The sequence below is a fragment of the Pleurodeles waltl genome, chromosome 6 (genome assembly GCF_031143425.1).
Source record: "Pleurodeles waltl isolate 20211129_DDA chromosome 6, aPleWal1.hap1.20221129, whole genome shotgun sequence".
NCBI classification, from domain to species: Eukaryota; Metazoa; Chordata; class Amphibia; order Caudata; family Salamandridae; genus Pleurodeles; species Pleurodeles waltl.
In genome coordinates, this window is record NC_090445.1 from 104,126,498 (window position 1) to 104,146,422 (window position 19,925).

At 45.7% G+C, this 19,925-nt stretch overlaps 1 protein-coding gene across 2 annotated transcripts in view; it reads left to right on the plus strand.

Moving 5' to 3' along the window:
* MED1 (mediator complex subunit 1) overlaps nucleotides 1–19,925 on the plus strand; it is a 489,425-nt gene that overhangs the window by 398,191 nt on the left and 71,309 nt on the right. For both annotated transcript variants that reach the window (XM_069237453.1, XM_069237452.1), the window contains exon 17: nucleotides 10,481–10,586. In XM_069237453.1, the coding sequence (XP_069093554.1) occupies nucleotides 10,481–10,586 (106 nt within the window). The remainder of the gene's footprint in view (nucleotides 1–10,480; nucleotides 10,587–19,925) is intronic.

A 19,925-nucleotide genomic window follows, 5' to 3' on the forward strand; every position in this document is an offset into this window, starting at 1 on the left:
TTTTTCCCCACAGCCAGACTCGGTTGCTTGAAGAGCTCTCCATATACTGTATGTTAAAAGAGCTCTTATGTATTACATTGACAGGACAAACAGTTTTAGAAAATTAAAACAACTTTTTTTAGCGCCTCACGAAGCTAGATGGATAGGCAAGTGTATTCAAACTTGTTATCTTAAAGCTAAAAGACAACAACCAACCACTCCTAAAGCACACTCTATCAGGAAAAAAGGTGCCTCTATGGCCTTTTTAGGGAACATACCAATAGCAGAAAATTGTAAAGCTGCTAATTAGTCTACACCACACAGATATACTAAACGCTATTGTGTAGATGTTCTAGCTAGTCAACAGGCAAATGTTGGTCAAGCGGGCCTTAGGACACTTTTTCAAGCTACTCCTACAGGCTAGCCTCCACTTTTTTTGAAGGGGACTACTTTACTGTCTATGCAAAGCATGTGTATCTACATCTGCACGTGCCATTGAACAGCAATTGTTACTTACCCAATAGACATCTGTTTGTGGCATGTAGTGCTGTAGATTCTCATGCGCCCTCTCCCCACCCTGGAAGCCTATAGTTGTTGAAGTACAACATATTGTAAATATGTACATACATTGCATGGACATTTTTTCATTTATATATATATGTTCGATGGCCTGTGTAGCTGCAGATACACATGCTTTGCCGAGTCTGCCATCAAGTGTTGGGCTCCGAGTGTTACAAGTTTTTCTTCAAAGAAGTGTTTTCGAGTCACGGAATCAAGTGACTCCTCCTCTTCGGCTCCATTACGCATGGGAATCGACTCCATGTTAGATTGTTTTCTTTCCGCCATCGGGTTCGGACGTGTTTCTTTTTGCTCCGATAGTTTGAGTCGGAAAAGTTCTAAAACTCTTTAATTCTCATCGGTATTGTTTTGATCGCGTACCATCTTCCATTGAAACTTTGGTACCGTTGGGTCAAACATATTTACTTGCCCTTCGGGGCGCCCGTGCCCAACTCGGACCTAGTCGGGCCGACCGCGTTGAAGCCTCATGGACCAGACCCCATTCCGCCTTTGTCCTCGGTGCCACGCAAAATTTTCCTACACAGACCAACATCTCGTCTGTAATCTCTGTCTCTCCCCAGACCATCGGGAAGAGAATTGCAAGGCCTGCAGATCCTTCCATTCGAAGAAAACTCTCTCCGAGACAGAAGAGCACGGAGACTCGAGATGGCGTCCAAGAGCACCGAACGTCTCGACGTCGAGGAGGAGGAGATCATGCACACGGCAGTCTCCGTCCGAGGTTCCGCCTTCGAACAGGAGTCCGAGGAGGACAGACCGGTCACGGCATGACACCACGTGAATACGCCTGCCCCAGCCAAGCCCAAACATAAGGCCTTGGGAACGCCACTTCCGGAAGGCCATGGCTCGACTCGTAAAAAGACCTTTGGTGACCAACCAGCAACTTCGGCACCAAAAAAAGCCACACCACCCAAGCCTTCGGACTTGAGCAGAAGCTCTGTCTCTGAGACTCTCAGGCATCGATCCTTCGATTCGAAACCTCGAAAATCGCTTTTGGAGCCGGAGCCAAGGCCAATTTATATGGAGGAAAATGGGCTTTCGCAAGCACTCAAAGGAAGCCATAGAATCACTGAGGAACATTCAAAAATGGAGGATATAGATGAAAGGCAAGCCAGGATTCACATCCACAAGGACACTGGCAAAATTATAACAGGACCTCCTCTAAAGCCTAAGAGGAAATTGGCCTTTCAAGAACAATTGGACACTGCTCAGCCACCGGCTAAAGTGCCAAAATCTAAACAAAAATCTCTACCTCCTCAATGTTTTCCTCCTCAGTCTCCTTCTCACTCTCCTCACTTGCTTATCTCTCCCCCTACTATTCCCACACCTGTACAATCTCCTGTACATTCATTTGATTCACAGCAAGTGTAAGGAAATGCCTCCTTGGAATGGTTACCCGCTAACGTTTTGCCTTTGCTGATGCTAAGTTATGATTTGAAAGTGTGCTGGGACCCTGCTAACCAGGCCCCACCACCAGTGTTCTTTCCCTAAACTGTACCTTTGTCTCCACAATTGGCACAACCCTGGCACTCAGGTAAGTCTCTTGTAACTGGTACCCCTGGTACCAAGGGCCCTGATGCCAGGGAAGGTCGCTAAAGGGCTGCAGCATGTCTTATGCCACCCTGGGGACCCCTCACACAGCACATGCACACTGCCTCACAGCTTGTGTATGCTGGTGGGGAGAAAATGACTAAGTCGACATGGCACTCCCCTCAGAGTGGCATAGGTAAGTCACCCCTCTAGCAGGCCTTACAGCCCTAAGGCAGGGTGCACTATACCACAGATGAGAGCATATGTACATGAGCACTATACCCCTACAGTTTCCAGGCAAAAACGTAGACATTGTAAGTGCAGGGTAGCCATAAGAGTATATGGTCTGGGAGTTTGTCAAACACGAACTCCACGGTTCCATAATGGCTACACTGAAAACTGGGAGGTTTGGTATCAAACGTCTCAACACAATAAATGCACACTGATGCCAGTGTGCAATTTATTGTAACATACACCCAGAGGGCATCTTAGAGATGCCCCCTGAATACCAATCCGAATTCTAGTGTAGGCTGGCCAGTTTCTGCCAGCCTTCCACACACCAGACATGTTGCTGGCCACATGGGGGGAGTGCCTTTGTCACTCTGTGGCCAGGAACAAAGCCTGTACTAGGTGGAGGTGCTTCTCACCTCCCTCTGCAGGAACTGTAACACCTGGCGGAAAGCCTCAAAGGCTCACCCCTTTTGTTACAGTGCCCCAGGGCATCCCAGCTAGTGGAAGTGCCCGCCCCTCTGGCCGCTGCCCCAACTTTTGGTGGCAAGGCTGGAGGAGATAATGAGAAAAACAAGCAGGAGTCACCCACCAGTCAGGACAGTCCCTAAGGTGTCCTGAGCTGAGGTGACCCCTGCCTTTAGAAATCCTCCATTTTGAGTTTGGAGGATTCCCCCAATAGGATTAGGGATGTGCCCCCCTCCCCACAGGGAGGAGGCACAAAGAGGGTGTAGCCACCCTCAAGGACAGTAGCCATTGGTTATTGCCCTCCCAGACCTAAACACACCCCTAAATTCAGTATTTAGGGGCTCCCCAGATCCCAGGAAATCAGATTCCTGTAACCTGAAGAAACAAGAAGGACTGCTGACCTACCAGCCTGCAGAGAAGGAGGAAGACGACAACTGCTTTGGCCCCAGCCCTACCGGCCTGTCTCCAACTTCGAAAACCTGCTCCAGCAACGTATCTGACAGGGACCAGCGACCTCTGAAGCCTCAGAGGACTGCCCTGGACTAAAGGACCAAGAAACTCCTGTGAACAGCGGCCCTGTTCAAAACCAGCTACTTCTTTGCAACAAAGAAGCAACTTTCAAAGACTGCACGTTTCCCGCCGGAAGCGTGAGACTTCACACTCTGCACCCGACGCCCCCGGCTCGAGATCCAGAGAACAAACACCTCAGGGAGGACTCCCCGGCGACTGCGAGCCCGTGAGTAACCAGAAACGACCCCACTGAGCCCCCACAGCAATGCCAACAGAGAGAATCCAGAGGCTCCCTCTGACCGCGACTGCCTGTCACAAGGGACCCGACGCCTGGAACTAACACTGCACCCGCAGCCCCCAGGACCTAAAGGAACCAAACTTCAATGCAGGAGTGACCCCCAGGCGACCCTCTGCCTAGCCCAGGTGGTGGCTGTCCTGGGAAGCCCACCCCCGTGCCAGCCAGCACCACTAGAGTGACCCCCGGGTCCCTCCATTGTTTCCTTACTGAAACCCGACGCCAGATTTGCACACTGCACCCGGCTGCCCCTGTGCCGCTGAGGGTGTGTTTTGTGTGCCTACTTGTGTCCCCCCCAAGTGCTCTACAAAACCCCCCTGGTCTGCCCCCCGAGGACGCGGGTACTTACCTGCTGGCAGACTGGAACCGGAGCACCCCTGTTCTCCATAGGTGCCTATGTGTTTTGGGCACCTATTTGATCTCTGCACCTGACCGGCCCTGACCTGCTGGTGTGGTAACTTTGGGGTTGCCTTGAACCCCCAACAGTGGGCTGCCTATGCCCAGAACTAAGACTTGAAGTGTTTTACTTACCTCCTAATCTAACCTTTACTTACCTCCCCCAGGAACTGTTGATTTTTGCACTGTGTCCACTTTGAAAATAGCTTATTGCCATTTTTACAAAGACTGTATATGGTATTGCTTTTATTCAAAGTTCCTAAAGTATCTAAGTGAAGTACCTTACATTTAAGGTGTTTAATGTAAATCTTGAACCTGTGGTTCTTAAAATAAACTAAGAAAATATATTTTTCTATATAAAAACCTATTGGCCTGATGTGTTCATCATTTATTGCCTGTGTGTGTACAAAAAATGCTTAACACTACCCTGTGATAAGCCTACTGCTCGACCACACTACCACAAAATAGATCATTAGAATTATCTAATTTTTCCACTATCTCACCTCTAAGGGGAACCCTTGTACTCTGTGAACACTATTTCTTACTTTGAAGTAGTATATACAATGCCAACTTCCTACAGCAAGACAATGTGGATCCATGGGATCTGTATGATCCAGATCCCATTCCAGATAACAACCCAGACTGCTATCCTTCTAAGCCATCACCACCCTAGTATAGTACAGGATATACTCAGGTCATAGCTAGGGCGGCATCCTATCACAATGTTGCCATGCACACTGAGCCCTTAGAGGATTACTTCCTTTTTAACACACTATCCTCTACACACACCACCTATCAGTCGCTTCCCATGTTTCCAGGCATGTTAAAGCATGCAGACCAAATATTCCAAGAGCCGGTGAAGGCTAGGATCATTATTCCTAGAATGGAGAAAAAGTATAAGCCACCTCCCTCTGATCCTGCCTTTATTACACAACAATTGCCTCCTGACTCTGTAGTCGTAAACGCGGCCAGGAAAAGAGCAAACTCGCAGTCATCAGGGGATGCACCCCCAACAGACAAGGAGAGCAGAAAGGTTGATGTTGCGGGCAAAAGGGTGGCATTGCAGGCAGCCAACCAGTGGAGGATAGCCAACTCCCAAGCGTTGTTGGCTAGATATGATAGGGCCCACTGGGATGAGATAAAGGATATAATACAACATCTCCCCAAAGACCAACAAAAAAGGGTGCAACAAATAGTTGAGGAAGGGCAGGCTATTACAAACAACCAAATCAGGTCAGCCCTAGACTCTGCAGACACAGCAGCTAGAACAATCAACACTGCTGTCACTATACGAAGACACACATGGCTTAGGTCTTCAGGATTTAAGCCTGAAATTCAACAGGTGGTCCTGAATATGCCGTTTAACCAAAAACTGCTTTTTGGCCAGAGGTAGACACAGCTATTGAGAAAATGAAAAAAGATTCGGACACCGCTAAAGCCATGGGTGCTTTGTATACAACGCAATACAGGGGGTCCTTTTGTAAGCACCAATACAGAGGTGGATTTAGAACCCAAACACCTGAGGCATCCACCTCACAAACAAAGTCAACCTACCAACTTCAATATCAAAGAGGTGGGTTCAAAAGCACTTACAGAGGCCAATACCCCAGAGGCAGGGGAAAATATCAATCAACCAAACAAGCCTCAACAGCCAAAGCAGTGACTTAATCCACCCCTTCTCAACTCACAACTCACCTGTGGGGGGGAGGGAGAGACTGCAAAGGTTCCACACCAATTGGCTACCCATTACAACAGACAACTGGGTATTACACAAGATCAAATAAGAACAGGAGTTTACTCACTGTATTTCCTCATCCCCTAAAAAGACGGAACCTTAAGACCAATATTAGATCTCAGAACCCTCAATTTTTACATCCTGTCAGAACACTTTCACATAGTAACACTACAGGATGTGGTGCCACTGCTCCAGCAGCAAGTTTCATGGCAACATTAGACCTCAAGGATGCGTATTTTCACATACCCATCCATCCAGCGCTCAGAAAATACCTCAGGTTTGTAATTCAGGGAAAACATTATCAGTTTAAAGTGTTGCCCTTCGGAATAACAACAGCTCCCAGATGTAGGAAGTTAGCTCTGTATGTACTATTTCAAAGTAAGAAATAGCATGCACAGAGTCCAAGGGTTCCCCTTAGAGGTAAGATAGTGGCAAAAAGAGATACTTCTAATGCTCTATTTTATGGTAGTGTGGTCGAGCAGTAGGCTTATCAGAGGGTATTGTTAAGCATTTGTTGTACACACACAGACAATAAATGAGGAACACACACTCAGACAATTCCAGGCCAATAGGTTTTATATAGAAAAATATATTTTCTTAGTTTATTTTAAGAACCACGGGTTCAAGATTTACAAACAACTTAGGAACTTTAGGAACTTTGAATTAGCAAAATAGCATATACAGTTTTCACACAAATGGCAATAAGCTATTTTAAAACTGGACACTTAGTGCAATTTTCAACAGTTCCTGGGGGAGGTAAGTGTTTGTTAGTTTTGCAGGTAAGTAAACCACCTACAGGGTTCAAAGTTGGGTCCAAGGTAGCCCACAGTTGGGGGTTCAGAGCAACCCCAAAGTTACCACACCAGCAGCTCAGGGCCGGTCAGGTGCAGAGGTCAAAGTGGTGCCCAAAACGCATAGGCTTCAATGGAGAAGGGGGTGCCCCGGTTCCAGTCTGCCAGGGGGGTTTTGTAGGGCACCGGGGGGGACACAAGTCAGCACAAAAAGTACACCCTCAGCGGCACGGTGCAGTGTGCAAACAGGCGTCGGGTTTGCAATGGAGTCCAATGGGAGACCAAGGGGTCTCTTCAGCGATGCAGGCAAGGGGGGGGCTCCTCGGGGTAGCCACCACCTGGGCAAGGGAGAGGGCCACCTGGGGGTCGCTCCTGCACTGGAGGTCGGATCCTTCAGGTCCTGGGGGCTGCGGGTGCAGTGTCCTTACCAGGCATCGGGTCTTTGAAGCAGGCAGTCGCGGTCAGGGGGAGCCTCGGGATTCCCTCTGCAGGCATCGCTGTGGGGGCTCAGGGGGGTCAACTCTGGCTACTCACGGGCTCGCAGTCGCCGGGGAGTCCTCCCTGTAGCATTGTTTCTCCACAAGTCGAGCCGGGGGCGTCTGGTGCAGAGTGCAAAGTCTCACGCTTCCGGCGGGAAACGCGTATTCTTTCAAAGTTGCTTCTTTGTTGCAAAGATGCTTCTTTCTTGGAGCAGAGCCGCTGTCCTCAGGAGTTCTTTGTCCTTTTAGATGCAGGGTAGTCCTCTGAGGCTTCAGAGGTCGCTGGACCCTGTGGAACGCGTCGCTGGAGCAGTTCTTTTGAAGTGGGGAGACAGGCCGGTAGAGCTGAGGCCAAAGCAGTTGGTGTCTCCGTCTTCTCTGCAGGTTTGTCAGCTCAGCAGTCCTTCTTCGCCTTAGGTTGCAGGAATCTATCTTGCTAGGTTCTGGGATCCCCTAAATACTCACTTTAGGGGTGTGTTTAGGTCTGGGGGGTGAGTAGCCAATGGCTAGTAGCCTTGAGGGTGGCTACACCCTCTTTGTGCCTCCTCCCTGAGGGGAAGGGGGCACATCCCTAATCCTATTGGGGGAATCCTCCATCTGCAAGATGGAGGATTTCTAAAAGTCAGTCACCTCAGCTCAGGACACCTTAGGGCCTGTCCTGACTGGCCAGTGACTCCTCCTTGTTTTTCTCATTATCTCCTCCAGCCTTGCCGCCAAAAGTTGGGCCGTGGCCGGAGGGGGCGGGCAACTCCACTAGCTGGAGTGCCCTGGGGTGCTGTAACAAAGGGGGTGAGGCTCACCGCCAGGTGTTACAGTTCCTGCAGGGGGAGGTGAGAAGCACCTCCACCCAGTACAGGCTTTGTTACTAGCCATAGAGTGACAAAGGCACTCTCCCCATGTGGCCAGCAACATGTCTGGAGTGTGGCAGGCTGCTAAAACCAGTCAGCCTACACGGGTAGTCGGTTAAGGTTTCAGGGGGCACCTCTAAGGTACCCTCTGGGGTGTATGTTACAATAAAATGACATGTTACAATAAAATGTACACTGGCATCAGTGATACCAAACTTCACAGTTTTCAATGTAGCCATTATGGTGCTGTGGAGTTTGTGCATGACAGACTCCCAGACCATATACTCTTATGGCTACCCTGCACTTACAATGTCTAAGGTTTTGCTTAGACACTGTAGGGGCATAGTGCTCATGCACTTATGCCCTCACCTATGGTATAGTGCACCCTGCCTTAGGGCTGTAAGGCCTGCTAGAGGGGTGACTTATCTATACCTGTAGGCAGTGTGAGGTTGGCATGGCACCCTGAGGGGAGTGCCATGTTGACTTAGTCTTTTTATCCCCACTAGCACACACAAGCTGGCAAGCAGTGTGTCTGTGCTGAGTGAGGGGTCCCCAGGGTGGCATAAGATATGCTGCAGCCCTTAGAGACCTTCCCTGGCATCAGGGCCCTTGGTACCAGGGGTACCAGTTACAAGGGACTTACCTGGATGCCAGGGTGTGCCAATTGTGGAAACAAAAGTACAGGTTAGGGAAAGAACACTCGTGCTGGGGCCTGATTAGCAGGCCTCAGCACACTTTCAAATCATAACTTAGCATCAGCAAAGGCAAAAAGTCAGGGGGTAACCATGCCAAGGAGGCATTTCCTTACATAAATCATTTAGGAAAACCAAACAATTATTTGTGGCGTTTCAAAAACCACATACTGGTAATCCTATCTCAAAAAAGGACTAGCTAGATGGATAGTAAAATGCATCCAAACATGTTACCTAAAAGCCAAAAGGCAGCTATTAGTAACACCAAAAGCACATTCCACCAGGAAAAAGGAGCAACAGTGGCATTTTTAGGAAATATACCAAAGTCAGAAATCTGTAAAGCAGCCACTTGGTCAACACCCCATACATTTACCAAGCATTACTGAGTAGATGTGTTAGCAACACAACAAGCCACAGTACAACAGGCTGTACTAAGAACACTATTTGAAACAACTTCAACTCCTACAGGCTGACCACCGCTTATAGGAGGAATAACTGCTTTGTAGTCCATGCATAGCATGTGTATCTGCAGCTACACATGCCATCGAACGGAAAATGTCACTTACCCAGTGTACATCTGTTCGTGGCATGTTCCGCTGCAGATTCACTTGCGCCCTCCCGGGAGCCTGTAGCCGTTTAAGTTAAAACATTCATTTGTCCATATGTATATATATCTCTATTCCATTGGCACGGACATCTCTTTTCTTTATACTCTATCACTCCTACCTTACCCTCTGCGGGAAAACAATCTAAGATGGAGTCGATGCCCATGCGCAATGGAGCCGAAGAGGAGGAGTCATTTGATCCCGTGACTCGAAAACACTTCTTCGAAGAAAAAAAAACTTGTAACACTCCAAGCCCAACACTAGATGGCAGGACTATGCATAGCATGTGAATCTGCATTGGAACATGCCACGAACAGATGTACACTGGGTAAGTGACATTTTCCATATATCTACTTCTACATTTCTTCACTCCTTACTTCACCCTCCTGTGGGAAAACAATCTAAGAAAGGACTTGATGCCCATCCGTATGATCACCGAGAGGAGTCACTTGATCTTGTGACTCGAAAAACATTCTTCGGAAAAAAAAAAAAAAACTTGTTACACTCCGAGCCCAACAGTAGATGGCGGACTTACTGAAAGCATGTGAATCTGCAGCACCACATGCCACAAACAGATGTCTACTGGGTAAGTAACATTTTCCATATATGTACATATACACACACATACATTCTTTACTTCACCCGCCTGCGGGAAAACAATCTAACAAAGGACGCAGTGCCCATGCTCACAATCACCGAGAGGAGAAGTCATTGATCTCGTGACTCAAAAATATTTTTCAAAGAAAAACAACTTGTAACATTCCAAGCCCAACACTAGATGGCGGACTTATGCAAAGCATGTGAATCTACAGCACTACATGCCAGGAACCGATGTCTACTTGGTCGGTAACATTTTCCTTCTGCCGCTGGGCTGCACACTTCTCCACACAGCCCACCTTGCTCCTTCACACAGGAATCTGGCTCATTCTCTGTGCTCATGTGAAGAGCAGTTGAAATTCTGGACCGCCATTTCCCATCAGTAAAGATCATAACAGATGTCCTAACAGAGCTTTTACAAGCTGGTCAGACTTCCTCAGAATCGTTCCTCATCTTGAAACTCTAATTGAATGTGCTTTGATCTCTAATCTTTTCACGTTTCAATTATTCTTCGTGAGAATTGAGATTAGATCCTTGAAGCAAACAAAAGCAATATTATCATGTTAAATATATTTTCCATTCAAGTTTGGTCTGCTAGTGTTTTGCTGAAGACATGTATCTGGTAGAGTATGATGCATTAGTAAAGTTGAGTAGGGACGCCAGGGGAGAGGGGAGAATGTGTGTACACCATTTTATTCACATTTTGCTGATTGTCATCTTGTGTTTTCTTTCTTTTTTTTTTATTTTGCAGTGGTGATGGATGTTCAGAACTCAACCCATGTGAACTGCAAGCTTTATAAGGGTCTATCGGACGCACTAATCTGTACTGATGATTTCATTGCCAAAGTTGTACAGAGGTACTTGCCATCTCAACCATGCCATCTAATCGTGCACCATCATATTCTTATTAGTAAAACTGTGTCCCTTTTTCTAGCAAAATGTATGTCAAGGCATTTCAGGTCTCAGAAGATAGACAATATATCTGTTCTACTTTTAACAGCCGTGTCATTTTGGGTGGCACCTGCTCGTTGATAGCACTTCAGAAGAGCCTCTAGAGCAGTTGTCAGTAATCTAGCATCATCTCAATCCTTCGGGGATTGATAGTTTGTTATGTGAAATATATCCACCATTGATTTAACTTGATGGTGTTCTATAGCGTGAACAGGACTTTGGAGTTATATTTTATTCCTGCTGGGGAAAGAGTTCTCTTAATTTGTTTATCTTGAAGATTGAAAAACTTAACAACATTGTCAAGTATAATTTATTTGCTGTGAGAGTGGGAGTCCACCAGGCTTCTTTTATGAGGACATTGGGCATAACATGTCTGTGCCTTTGCTCTGCAGAGTTTGTAGGTTTGTTCTGCAGAGTTTGTAGGTGAATCGGGGTGGTATGAAGTGGCACATTTGTGGGCTTGACCAACAGATCATCTACTGGACGAGGAGGAGTGTAATGTTTTTTCACTTGTTATGTAAATCCAACCTAGTAAATCCTTTGTGGCTCTTTGACACACACAGGTATGGACCGAATTACCAATTCTGGGCTAAAGAAACAGTCAAGTTTTGCAGCGTGTATCTTTGCTAGATTCATAGGCTTTGCCTCGTTCAACTATCTAGTCATCGTGTCCGGAAATTTCCCTTGTTATACCACCAGACCTAGAGCATTCACCAGAAGGTGGGTGATTCCATCACCATGCAATGTCGGACAAAGGCCATTATTGGTTTGGAAGAGCGTTCTACAGCTCCAGGTCACAAATCATACAAGACAGCACTGAAAGAAAGTGGAACCCACCAAAAAGGGACAGGAAATAGCCAAAAAGAATATGGAATTGGGGGATGGGGAGGAGGGGGGGGAACGAAAGACACCACAAAATACTGAAAGTACAGGTTTTTACATTTGAGCTTTGACCACGTGTAGGAGAATGTACAGTTGGGTGTGGAAGCTTCCCCTAGAGATGGAAGATACTCTTTAGAAATTCCAAGCAATGCCCCCATAAAGTTGCCTAGAAGGACAAACATATAGTTTGCAGTTGGTGCCTGCATATGGACATAGGTCCAGTGTGTCTAAGGCATGCGAGGGGTTCCACACTTGAACTCTTAAAGTAAGAGAGAAAAAACATTGCACACGTTATGTCATAATGAAGTCCAAACAGAGCTTCTATAAGGTTCTTAAACTGTTGAGAGACAAAAAAACGGAAGTGGCACCGGGTAAATGGTTTAATGTCAAGGAGACCTTCCTTGATCTCAAGAAAGAAGAGATGCTGGAAAAGGTATCATATCAGCAGGCGTAAAAATGCATGCCAGCAGTGCCACAGGATCGCAGTGGGACAAAGCTGAAAATCTTGGACTCAGAAACTCCTTCGATGCCAAAAACACTGGCAGTCGAACAGAAGATAAAACCTAAAGAGTTCCAGGGGTCGAAAAATAAAGACAGTATTCAGTACAAACCTAACTCCTACTTGGACACAGCTTCCAAAGCAGATTGAAATCAGAGGAACGAAAAGGAGTCAAAGGTGAAAGACAGCCCGAATCTTTATTAAAAAAAAAAAAAAGGCTTCCCCAACGTGTAATGTTGAGAAGGAAAAAATACTGAATCAGTGCTGAAATGGCCCCATTGATACAGGAAATGGACGAGTTTGAAGAATCATTCAAGGCCTTTGGAATCCCTACTACAATTGAGAGTAGTTATGGATAAAAGGAGCAGGCTGACTTGCACGCCTTCACCTCAAGATGGAGTGAAAGTACTTTTCAGTGATGAGGAGGAACATTATGAGCAACCAATTCTAAGGACATCAGGGGGCAGCATAAGTTGTATGGCAGGATCTGGACAAAGATTCATTAGAGGAAGGCTTTGATTCATACCTATTGAGAATGTCGTGCGGTTCCAATATTGGTAATAAGACTGCATGTCTAGGGCGGCAGCTCCACCAAGTATGGGAGACTGAGTTAACCCTGCACCGCTTGGAAGCTGTCGGCCTAACTCCTGGCTAGTCCACAGTATCTTACCCAACCCTGGAAAGGATAAGGTGATTTGTGGCAACCTAGACCTGACTCCTCAGGGAAGTTGTGGAAACAGATCATACCCCTTGCGCTCAGTTACTCACACATGCCAAGGCAGGTCACGAGATGCAATCTGAATTTCAGTGCATTTATTCAATCAATTGCATCCTGGTGTTATAAGTATAGACTGTAATAATAAAGCAGATGAAACCTAATACAGCAGTGGTGTGGAAGTTTTAAAATAATCTACTTGGCCAAGGGACAAAATGCTAATGAGATCTGCATGTCCTGACTGAAAAATCCACTTGCCCCACTACTTCCTACATCACTTATAAGAGCTGACACAGAAACATGTAATATGTTTTTATTTTGTTGTATTAAACCAATAACTATTCAGTGCTTCGTAAAGATGTTAAAGAAAATTTTGAAAAGCAGCTACATTATCTCTGTTATCCCAAAGTATAGAAATTGTATAGGAATACAGCAGTAAATGATCTTGCATGGCAAGCTGCTCTAAGACTCAATATTCATAATACTTCAGTAGTTATGATAGATGTGGCCTCTTATGTCTGCACACATGCTTTGTGCCTCCTGTTGTAAGCCAGAGATCAATAGCTCTGCTGGGGTGATTTTCCTCAAAGTTGGGCTCTTCCATTTTAAGAAGCATTACATCTTGGAGAACATCTTGATTTAACCGTTTTCTTAATGGGTTCTTAATGACATTCATTGCAGAAAACACACTTTCAGCTTCTGCTGTAGACACACTAAATGTGAACATCATCTCCACGAGCTTTAATTTATTAGTCAACTTAGAAGGTTTTGTTGCTAGTAGGGTGGAGTATGCAGGCAGGAATGCCTTTGGTCTGAAAGCTTTTCATATGGGTTTTAAGTTCACAAACTCCTCTACAATTGCCAACCGTTCGTCTTTGGTGAAAAGTACTTCAAAATGTTGAACAATTGCCTCAATGTCAGAGAGCCCAAATTTATACAGTTCCTCTCTACTCTCTGGCCATAGTGTAATCAAATGCTGGAAATCCTTGAACTGGCATGGAATTCAGATTTGCAAACCTCTCATCAATGTACTTAACTACACTGTCAATTAGCTCACTGTCACTTTGGATTGCTGCTGCTGGTGGACAGCAGCCTGATAACTTTGTTCGATGGCATATGTTGCTGCAGATACACATGTTGAGCACAGTCCGCTGCCTGGTGTTGGGCTCGGAGTATTACAAGTTGTTTTTCTTCGAAGAAGTCTTTTTTTGGTCACGGGACCGAAGGACTCCTCCCTCTTCGGCTCCATTGCGCATGGGCGTCGATTCCATCTTAGATTGTTTTTTTCCGCTGTCGGGTTCGGACGTATTCCTTTTCGCTCCGTGTTTCGGTTCGGAAAGTTAGTCAGAATCTCGGAAGAAAGCGTCGGTATTGTTCCGTTCGGTATCGGGATAGTTAGGTACATCGACACCGATCATCGGAAGACTTTGGGGTAGCTTCGATCCCCCATCGGGGCCTGGTCGGCCCGACCGCGTGCGACATCGAAGCCGATGGAACGGACCCCGTTCCGTTTCTGCCCAAAATGTCACAGTAAGTATCCTTATACAGATCAGCACTTGGTCTGTGACTTGTGCTTGTCCCCCGAGCACAAGGAGGATACCTGTGAGGCCTGTCAAGCCTTCCGGTCCAGAAAAACACTCCGGGACCGAAGAGCCAGGTGTCTACAAATGGCGTCCACGCCGACAAAACAACGTTTCGACGACGAAGAGGAAACATTCTCGGTTCCGGACTCAGAATCCGGAGACTCCGACGTCGAACAACAACAACAAACAGTGAGTAAGACGTCAAAAATAAAAACCATCGAAAAAACAAAAGCCCAGGGGACGCCACTGCCAACAGGCCATGGCTCGACCCATAAAACCGGCGAGCCGTCGAAGGCGCCGAAAAAGGGCACGCCCATAGCGAAGACACCCGACTCCGGTCGAGGGACCGCCATGGAGCAACCTCGGAGCCGAGATAGCGGCTCCGAGAAGCAAAAACAAGATGCCGGCACCGAAAAACATCGGCACCGAGACACACTGCCGAAAGCCACAAAAATTCAGTCGGTACCGAAGCCGAAAAAAGATTCTCTCTCGGCGCCGAAAAGTTCCACACCTCCTTCCTACACAGAGGAACAAGGAATAAGTGGCCAGATGCACAGATTTGGACAAGAGCTCCAAAGTGTAGAATCAGACTACACACAAAAGAGACTGTACATCCAACAAGACACAGGGAAGATATCAACCCTTCCCCCAATAATGAGAAAAAGAAGGATCGGATTTCTCAAGGATGACGCACAACCACAAGCCAAAGTGGTTAAAAAAGTCACGCCTCCGCCCTCTCCACCACAACAGGCATCGCCGGCACAAACACCGCCACAAATGCACTCACCAGCGCAAACTACTATAAGTCAAGATAATCAGGATCAAGACGCTTGGGACCTATACGACACCCCAGTGCCGGACAATGATCCCGATTCATACCCCACAAAGCCGTCACCGCCAGAGGACAGTACCTCATACTCGCAACTGGTGGCTAGGGCAGCAGAATTCCACAATGTCCAACTGCATTCCGATCCTATAGAGGATGATTTTTTATTTAACACCCTCTCGGCTACACATAGCCAATATCAATGTCTCCCAATGCTACCAGGGATGTTACGGCACGCAAAACAAATTTTTGAAGAGCCCGTAAAATCAAGAGCCATCACCCCAAGGGTGGATAAGAAATACAAACCACCACCCACAGACCCAGTGTTTATTACTTCGCAGTTACCACCTGACTCCGTAGTAGTAGGGGCAGCTCGCAAAAGAGCAAATTCCCATACATCTGGCGACGCCCCACCTCCGGACAAAGAAAGCCGAAAATTTGATGCGGCAGGAAAAAGAGTCGCATCACAGGCAGCCAACCAATGGCGCATCGCAAATTCTCAAGCGCTGCTAGCCCGATATGACCGCGCACACTGGGATGAGATGCAACTTCTCATAGACCATCTTCCCCAGGAATACCAAAAAAGGGCGCAGCAAATAGTTGAAGAGGGACAAACGATCTCAAACAATCAAATCCGCTCTTCAATGGACGCAGCCGATACTGCAGCAAGAACAGTCAACACTGCTGTCACCATAAGGAGACACGCTTGGCTCCGCACTTCAGGGTTCAAACCTGAAATCCAGCAGGCTGTCCTTAATATGCCCTTCAACGAAAAACAACTTTTTGGCCCTGAAGTGGACACAGCCATTGAAAAACTTAAAAAGGACACAGACACGGCCAAAGCCATGGGCGCACTCTACTCCCCGCAGAGGCTCTTTTAGAAAAACTCCATTTAGAGGGGGGTTTCGTGGCCAACCCACAGACACCACCAGCCAACAAACAAGAACCACACCATATCAGGGTTCATTCCAAAGGGGAGGTTTCAGGGGATATAGAGGGGGTCAATTCCCAAGGAGTAGGGGAAGATTCCAGACTCCAAAAACACCTCCACCTAAACAGTGACTTTCAAGTCACACAACCCCTTCACTCAACACCAGTGGGGGGAAGACTAAGCCAATTCTACCAATCTTGGCAGCAGATTACAACAGACAATTGGGTACTAGCAATAATCCAACATGGCTATTGCATAGAATTCCACAAATTCCCACCAAACATCCCTCCAAAAACACGCAAAATGTCACCACAACATTTAGAACTTTTAGGACTAGAAGTTCAAGCACTACTGCAAAAGGATGCAATAGAGTTAGTACCAGTACAACAAAAAAACACAGGAGTTTACTCCCTGTACTTTCTAATTCCAAAAAAAGACAAAACATTAAGACCAATATTAGATCTCAGGACACTAAATACCTACATCATATCGGACCACTTTCACATGGTCACACTACAAGACATCATTCCACTGCTCAAACATCAAAATTACATGACCACATTAGACCTAAAAGATGCGTACTTTCATATACCTATACATCCTTCTCACAGAAAGTACCTAAGGTTCGTATTCAAAGGAATACATTACCAATTCAAGGTGTTGCCATTCGGAATAACAACTGCACCAAGAGTATTCACAAAATGTCTAGCAGTAGTAGCAGCACATATCAGGAGACAACAAATACATGTGTTTCCTTACCTAGACGATTGGCTAATCAAGACCAACACAGTAAGAAAGTGCACAAACAACACCACATATGTCATACAAACCCTTCACAAACTGGGTTTCTCCATCAACTATACAAAGTCACACCTCGAACCGTGTCAGACACAACAATATCTAGGGGCAACCATCAACACATCAAAAGGAATTGCCACTCCAAGTCCACAAAGAGTTCAAGCATTCCACAAGGTAATAAGTGCTATGTTTCCAAACCAAAAGATACAAGCAAAATTTGTGCTAAAACTTCTAGGCATGATGTCATCATGCATAGCCATTGTCCCAAACGCAAGACTACACATGCGACCCTTACAACAGTGCCTAGCTTCACAATGGTCACAAGCACAGGGTCAACTTCTAGATCTGGTGTTGGTAGACCGCCAAACATACCTCTCGCTTCTATGGTGGAACAGCAACAATTTAAACAAAGGGCGGACATTTCAGGACCCAGTGCCTCAATACGTTATAACAACAGATGCTTCCATGACAGGGTGGGGAGCACACCTCAATCACCACAGCATTCAAGGACAATGGGACGTACACCAAACAAAATTTCATATAAATTACCTAGAACTCTTAGCAGTATTTCTAGCGTTAAAAGCCTTTCAACCCATAATAACACACAAATACATTCTTGTCAAAACAGACAACATGACAACAATGTATTATTTAAACAAACAAGGAGGAACACACTCAACACAATTGTGTCTCCTAACACAAAAAATATGGCAGTGGGCGATTCACAACCACATTCGCCTAATAGCACAATTTATTCCAGGGATCCAAAACCAACTAGCAGACAACCTTTCGCGAGATCACCAACAAGTCCACGAATGGGAAATTCACCCCCAAGTTCTGAACAATTACTTTCAAATTTGGGGAACACCCCAGATAGATTTGTTCGCAACAAAAGAAAACGCAAAATGCCAAAACTTCGCATCCAGGTACCCACACCGCGAATCACAAGGCAATGCTCTATGGATGAGTTGGTCAGGGATATTTGCATACGCTTTTCCCCCTCTCCCTCTCCTTCCATATCTAGTAAACAAATTGAGTCAAAACCAACTCAAACTCATACTGATAGCACCCACATGGGCAAGACAACCTTGGTATACAACTCTACTAGACCTTTCACTAGTACCGCATGTCAAAGTACCCAACAGACCAGATCTGTTAACACAACACAAACAACAGATCAGGCATCCAAACCCAGCATCATTGAATCTAGCAATTTGGCTCCTGAAATCCTAGAATTCGGACACTTAGACCTCACACAAGAATGTATGGAGGTCATAAAACAAGCTAGAAAAGCTTCCACTAGACACTGCTATGCATCTAAGTGGAAAAGATTTGTTTGCTACTGCCATACCAATCAAATCCAACCATTGCATGCCTCTACAAAGGACATAGTGGGATACTTACTACATTTGCAAAAAGCAAACCTCGCTTTTTCATCTATAAAAATACACCTCGCAGCAATATCTGCTTACCTACAAACTACTCATTCATCGTCTCTATTTAGAATACCAGTTATTAAAGCATTCATGGAAGGGCTAAAAAGAATTATACCACCAAGAACACCACCAGTTCCTTCATGGAACCTTAACATCGTCTTAACAAGACTCATGGGTCCACCTTTTGAACCCATGCATTCCTGTGAAATGCAATATTTAACGTGGAAAGTCGCATTTCTCATTGCAATCACATCCCTCAGAAGAGTAAGTGAAATACAGGCATTTACCATACAAGAACCATTTATTCAAATACACAAAAATAAAATAGTTCTAAGAACAAATCCAAAATTTCTACCAAAAGTAATCTCACCATTCCATTTAAATCAAACAGTAGAATTACCAGTGTTCTTCCCACAGCCAGATTCCGTGGCTGAAAGGGCACTACATACATTAGACATCAAAAGAGCACTAATGTACTACATTGACAGAACAAAGTTAATCAGGAAAACAAAACAACTGTTCATATATTTTCAAAAACCACACATAGGAAATCCAATCTCTAAACAAGGCATTGCTAGATGTATAGTCAGATGTATTCAAACATGCTATCTTAAAGCCAAGAGAGAATTGCCTATTACACCAAAGGCACACTCAACCAGAAAGAAAGGTGCTACAATGGCCTTTCTAGGAAACATTCCTATGAGCGAAATATGTAAGGCTGCAACCTGGTCTACGCCTCATACATTTACTAAACACTACTGTGTAGATGTACTAAATGCACAACAAGCTACAGTGGGCCAAGCTGTACTAAGAACATTATTCCAAACTACTTCAACTCCTACAGGCTAAACCACCGCTTTTAGGGGAGGTAACTGCTTTATAGTCTATGCTCAACATGTGTATCTGCAGCAACATATGCCATCGAACTGAAAATGTCACTTACCCAGTGTACATCTGTTCGTGGCATTAGTCGCTGCAGATTCACATGTGCCCTCCCGCCTCCCCGGGAAGCCTGTAGCCGTTTAGAAGTAAATCTTAAATCTTAAACATTTGTACATTTGTAAATAATTATTATAAACTTTTTATGTACATACGTATTCACTCCATTGCATGGGCACTATTTATAGCAAACAACTCCAGCCTCACCCTCTGCAGGGAAAACAATCTAAGATAGAGTCGACGCCCATGCGCAATGGAGCCGAAGAGGGAGGAGTCCTTCGGTCCCGTGACCAAAAAAAGACTTCTTCGAAGAAAAACAACTTGTAATACTCCGAGCCCAACACCAGGCAGCGGACTGTGCTCAACATGTGAATCTGCAGCGACTAATGCCACAAACAGATGTACACTGGGTAAGTGACATTTTCATTCCCAGCCATCATTAGAAATGTTTCCAAACTTTTTTTTCTTCAGGGTGGTACAGTTTTTAAACTGCTGCGTGTGTTCACCCAACTCACTCTTAAGGCCTACTAGGGTCAATGCACACCTCTCTACAGCACGTGGAACATGCAATAAAAGCAGTTCCTTAGACTGAAAGAATTCTGAAAGCTGAGACAATGGCTTCTGAACATCTCTCTG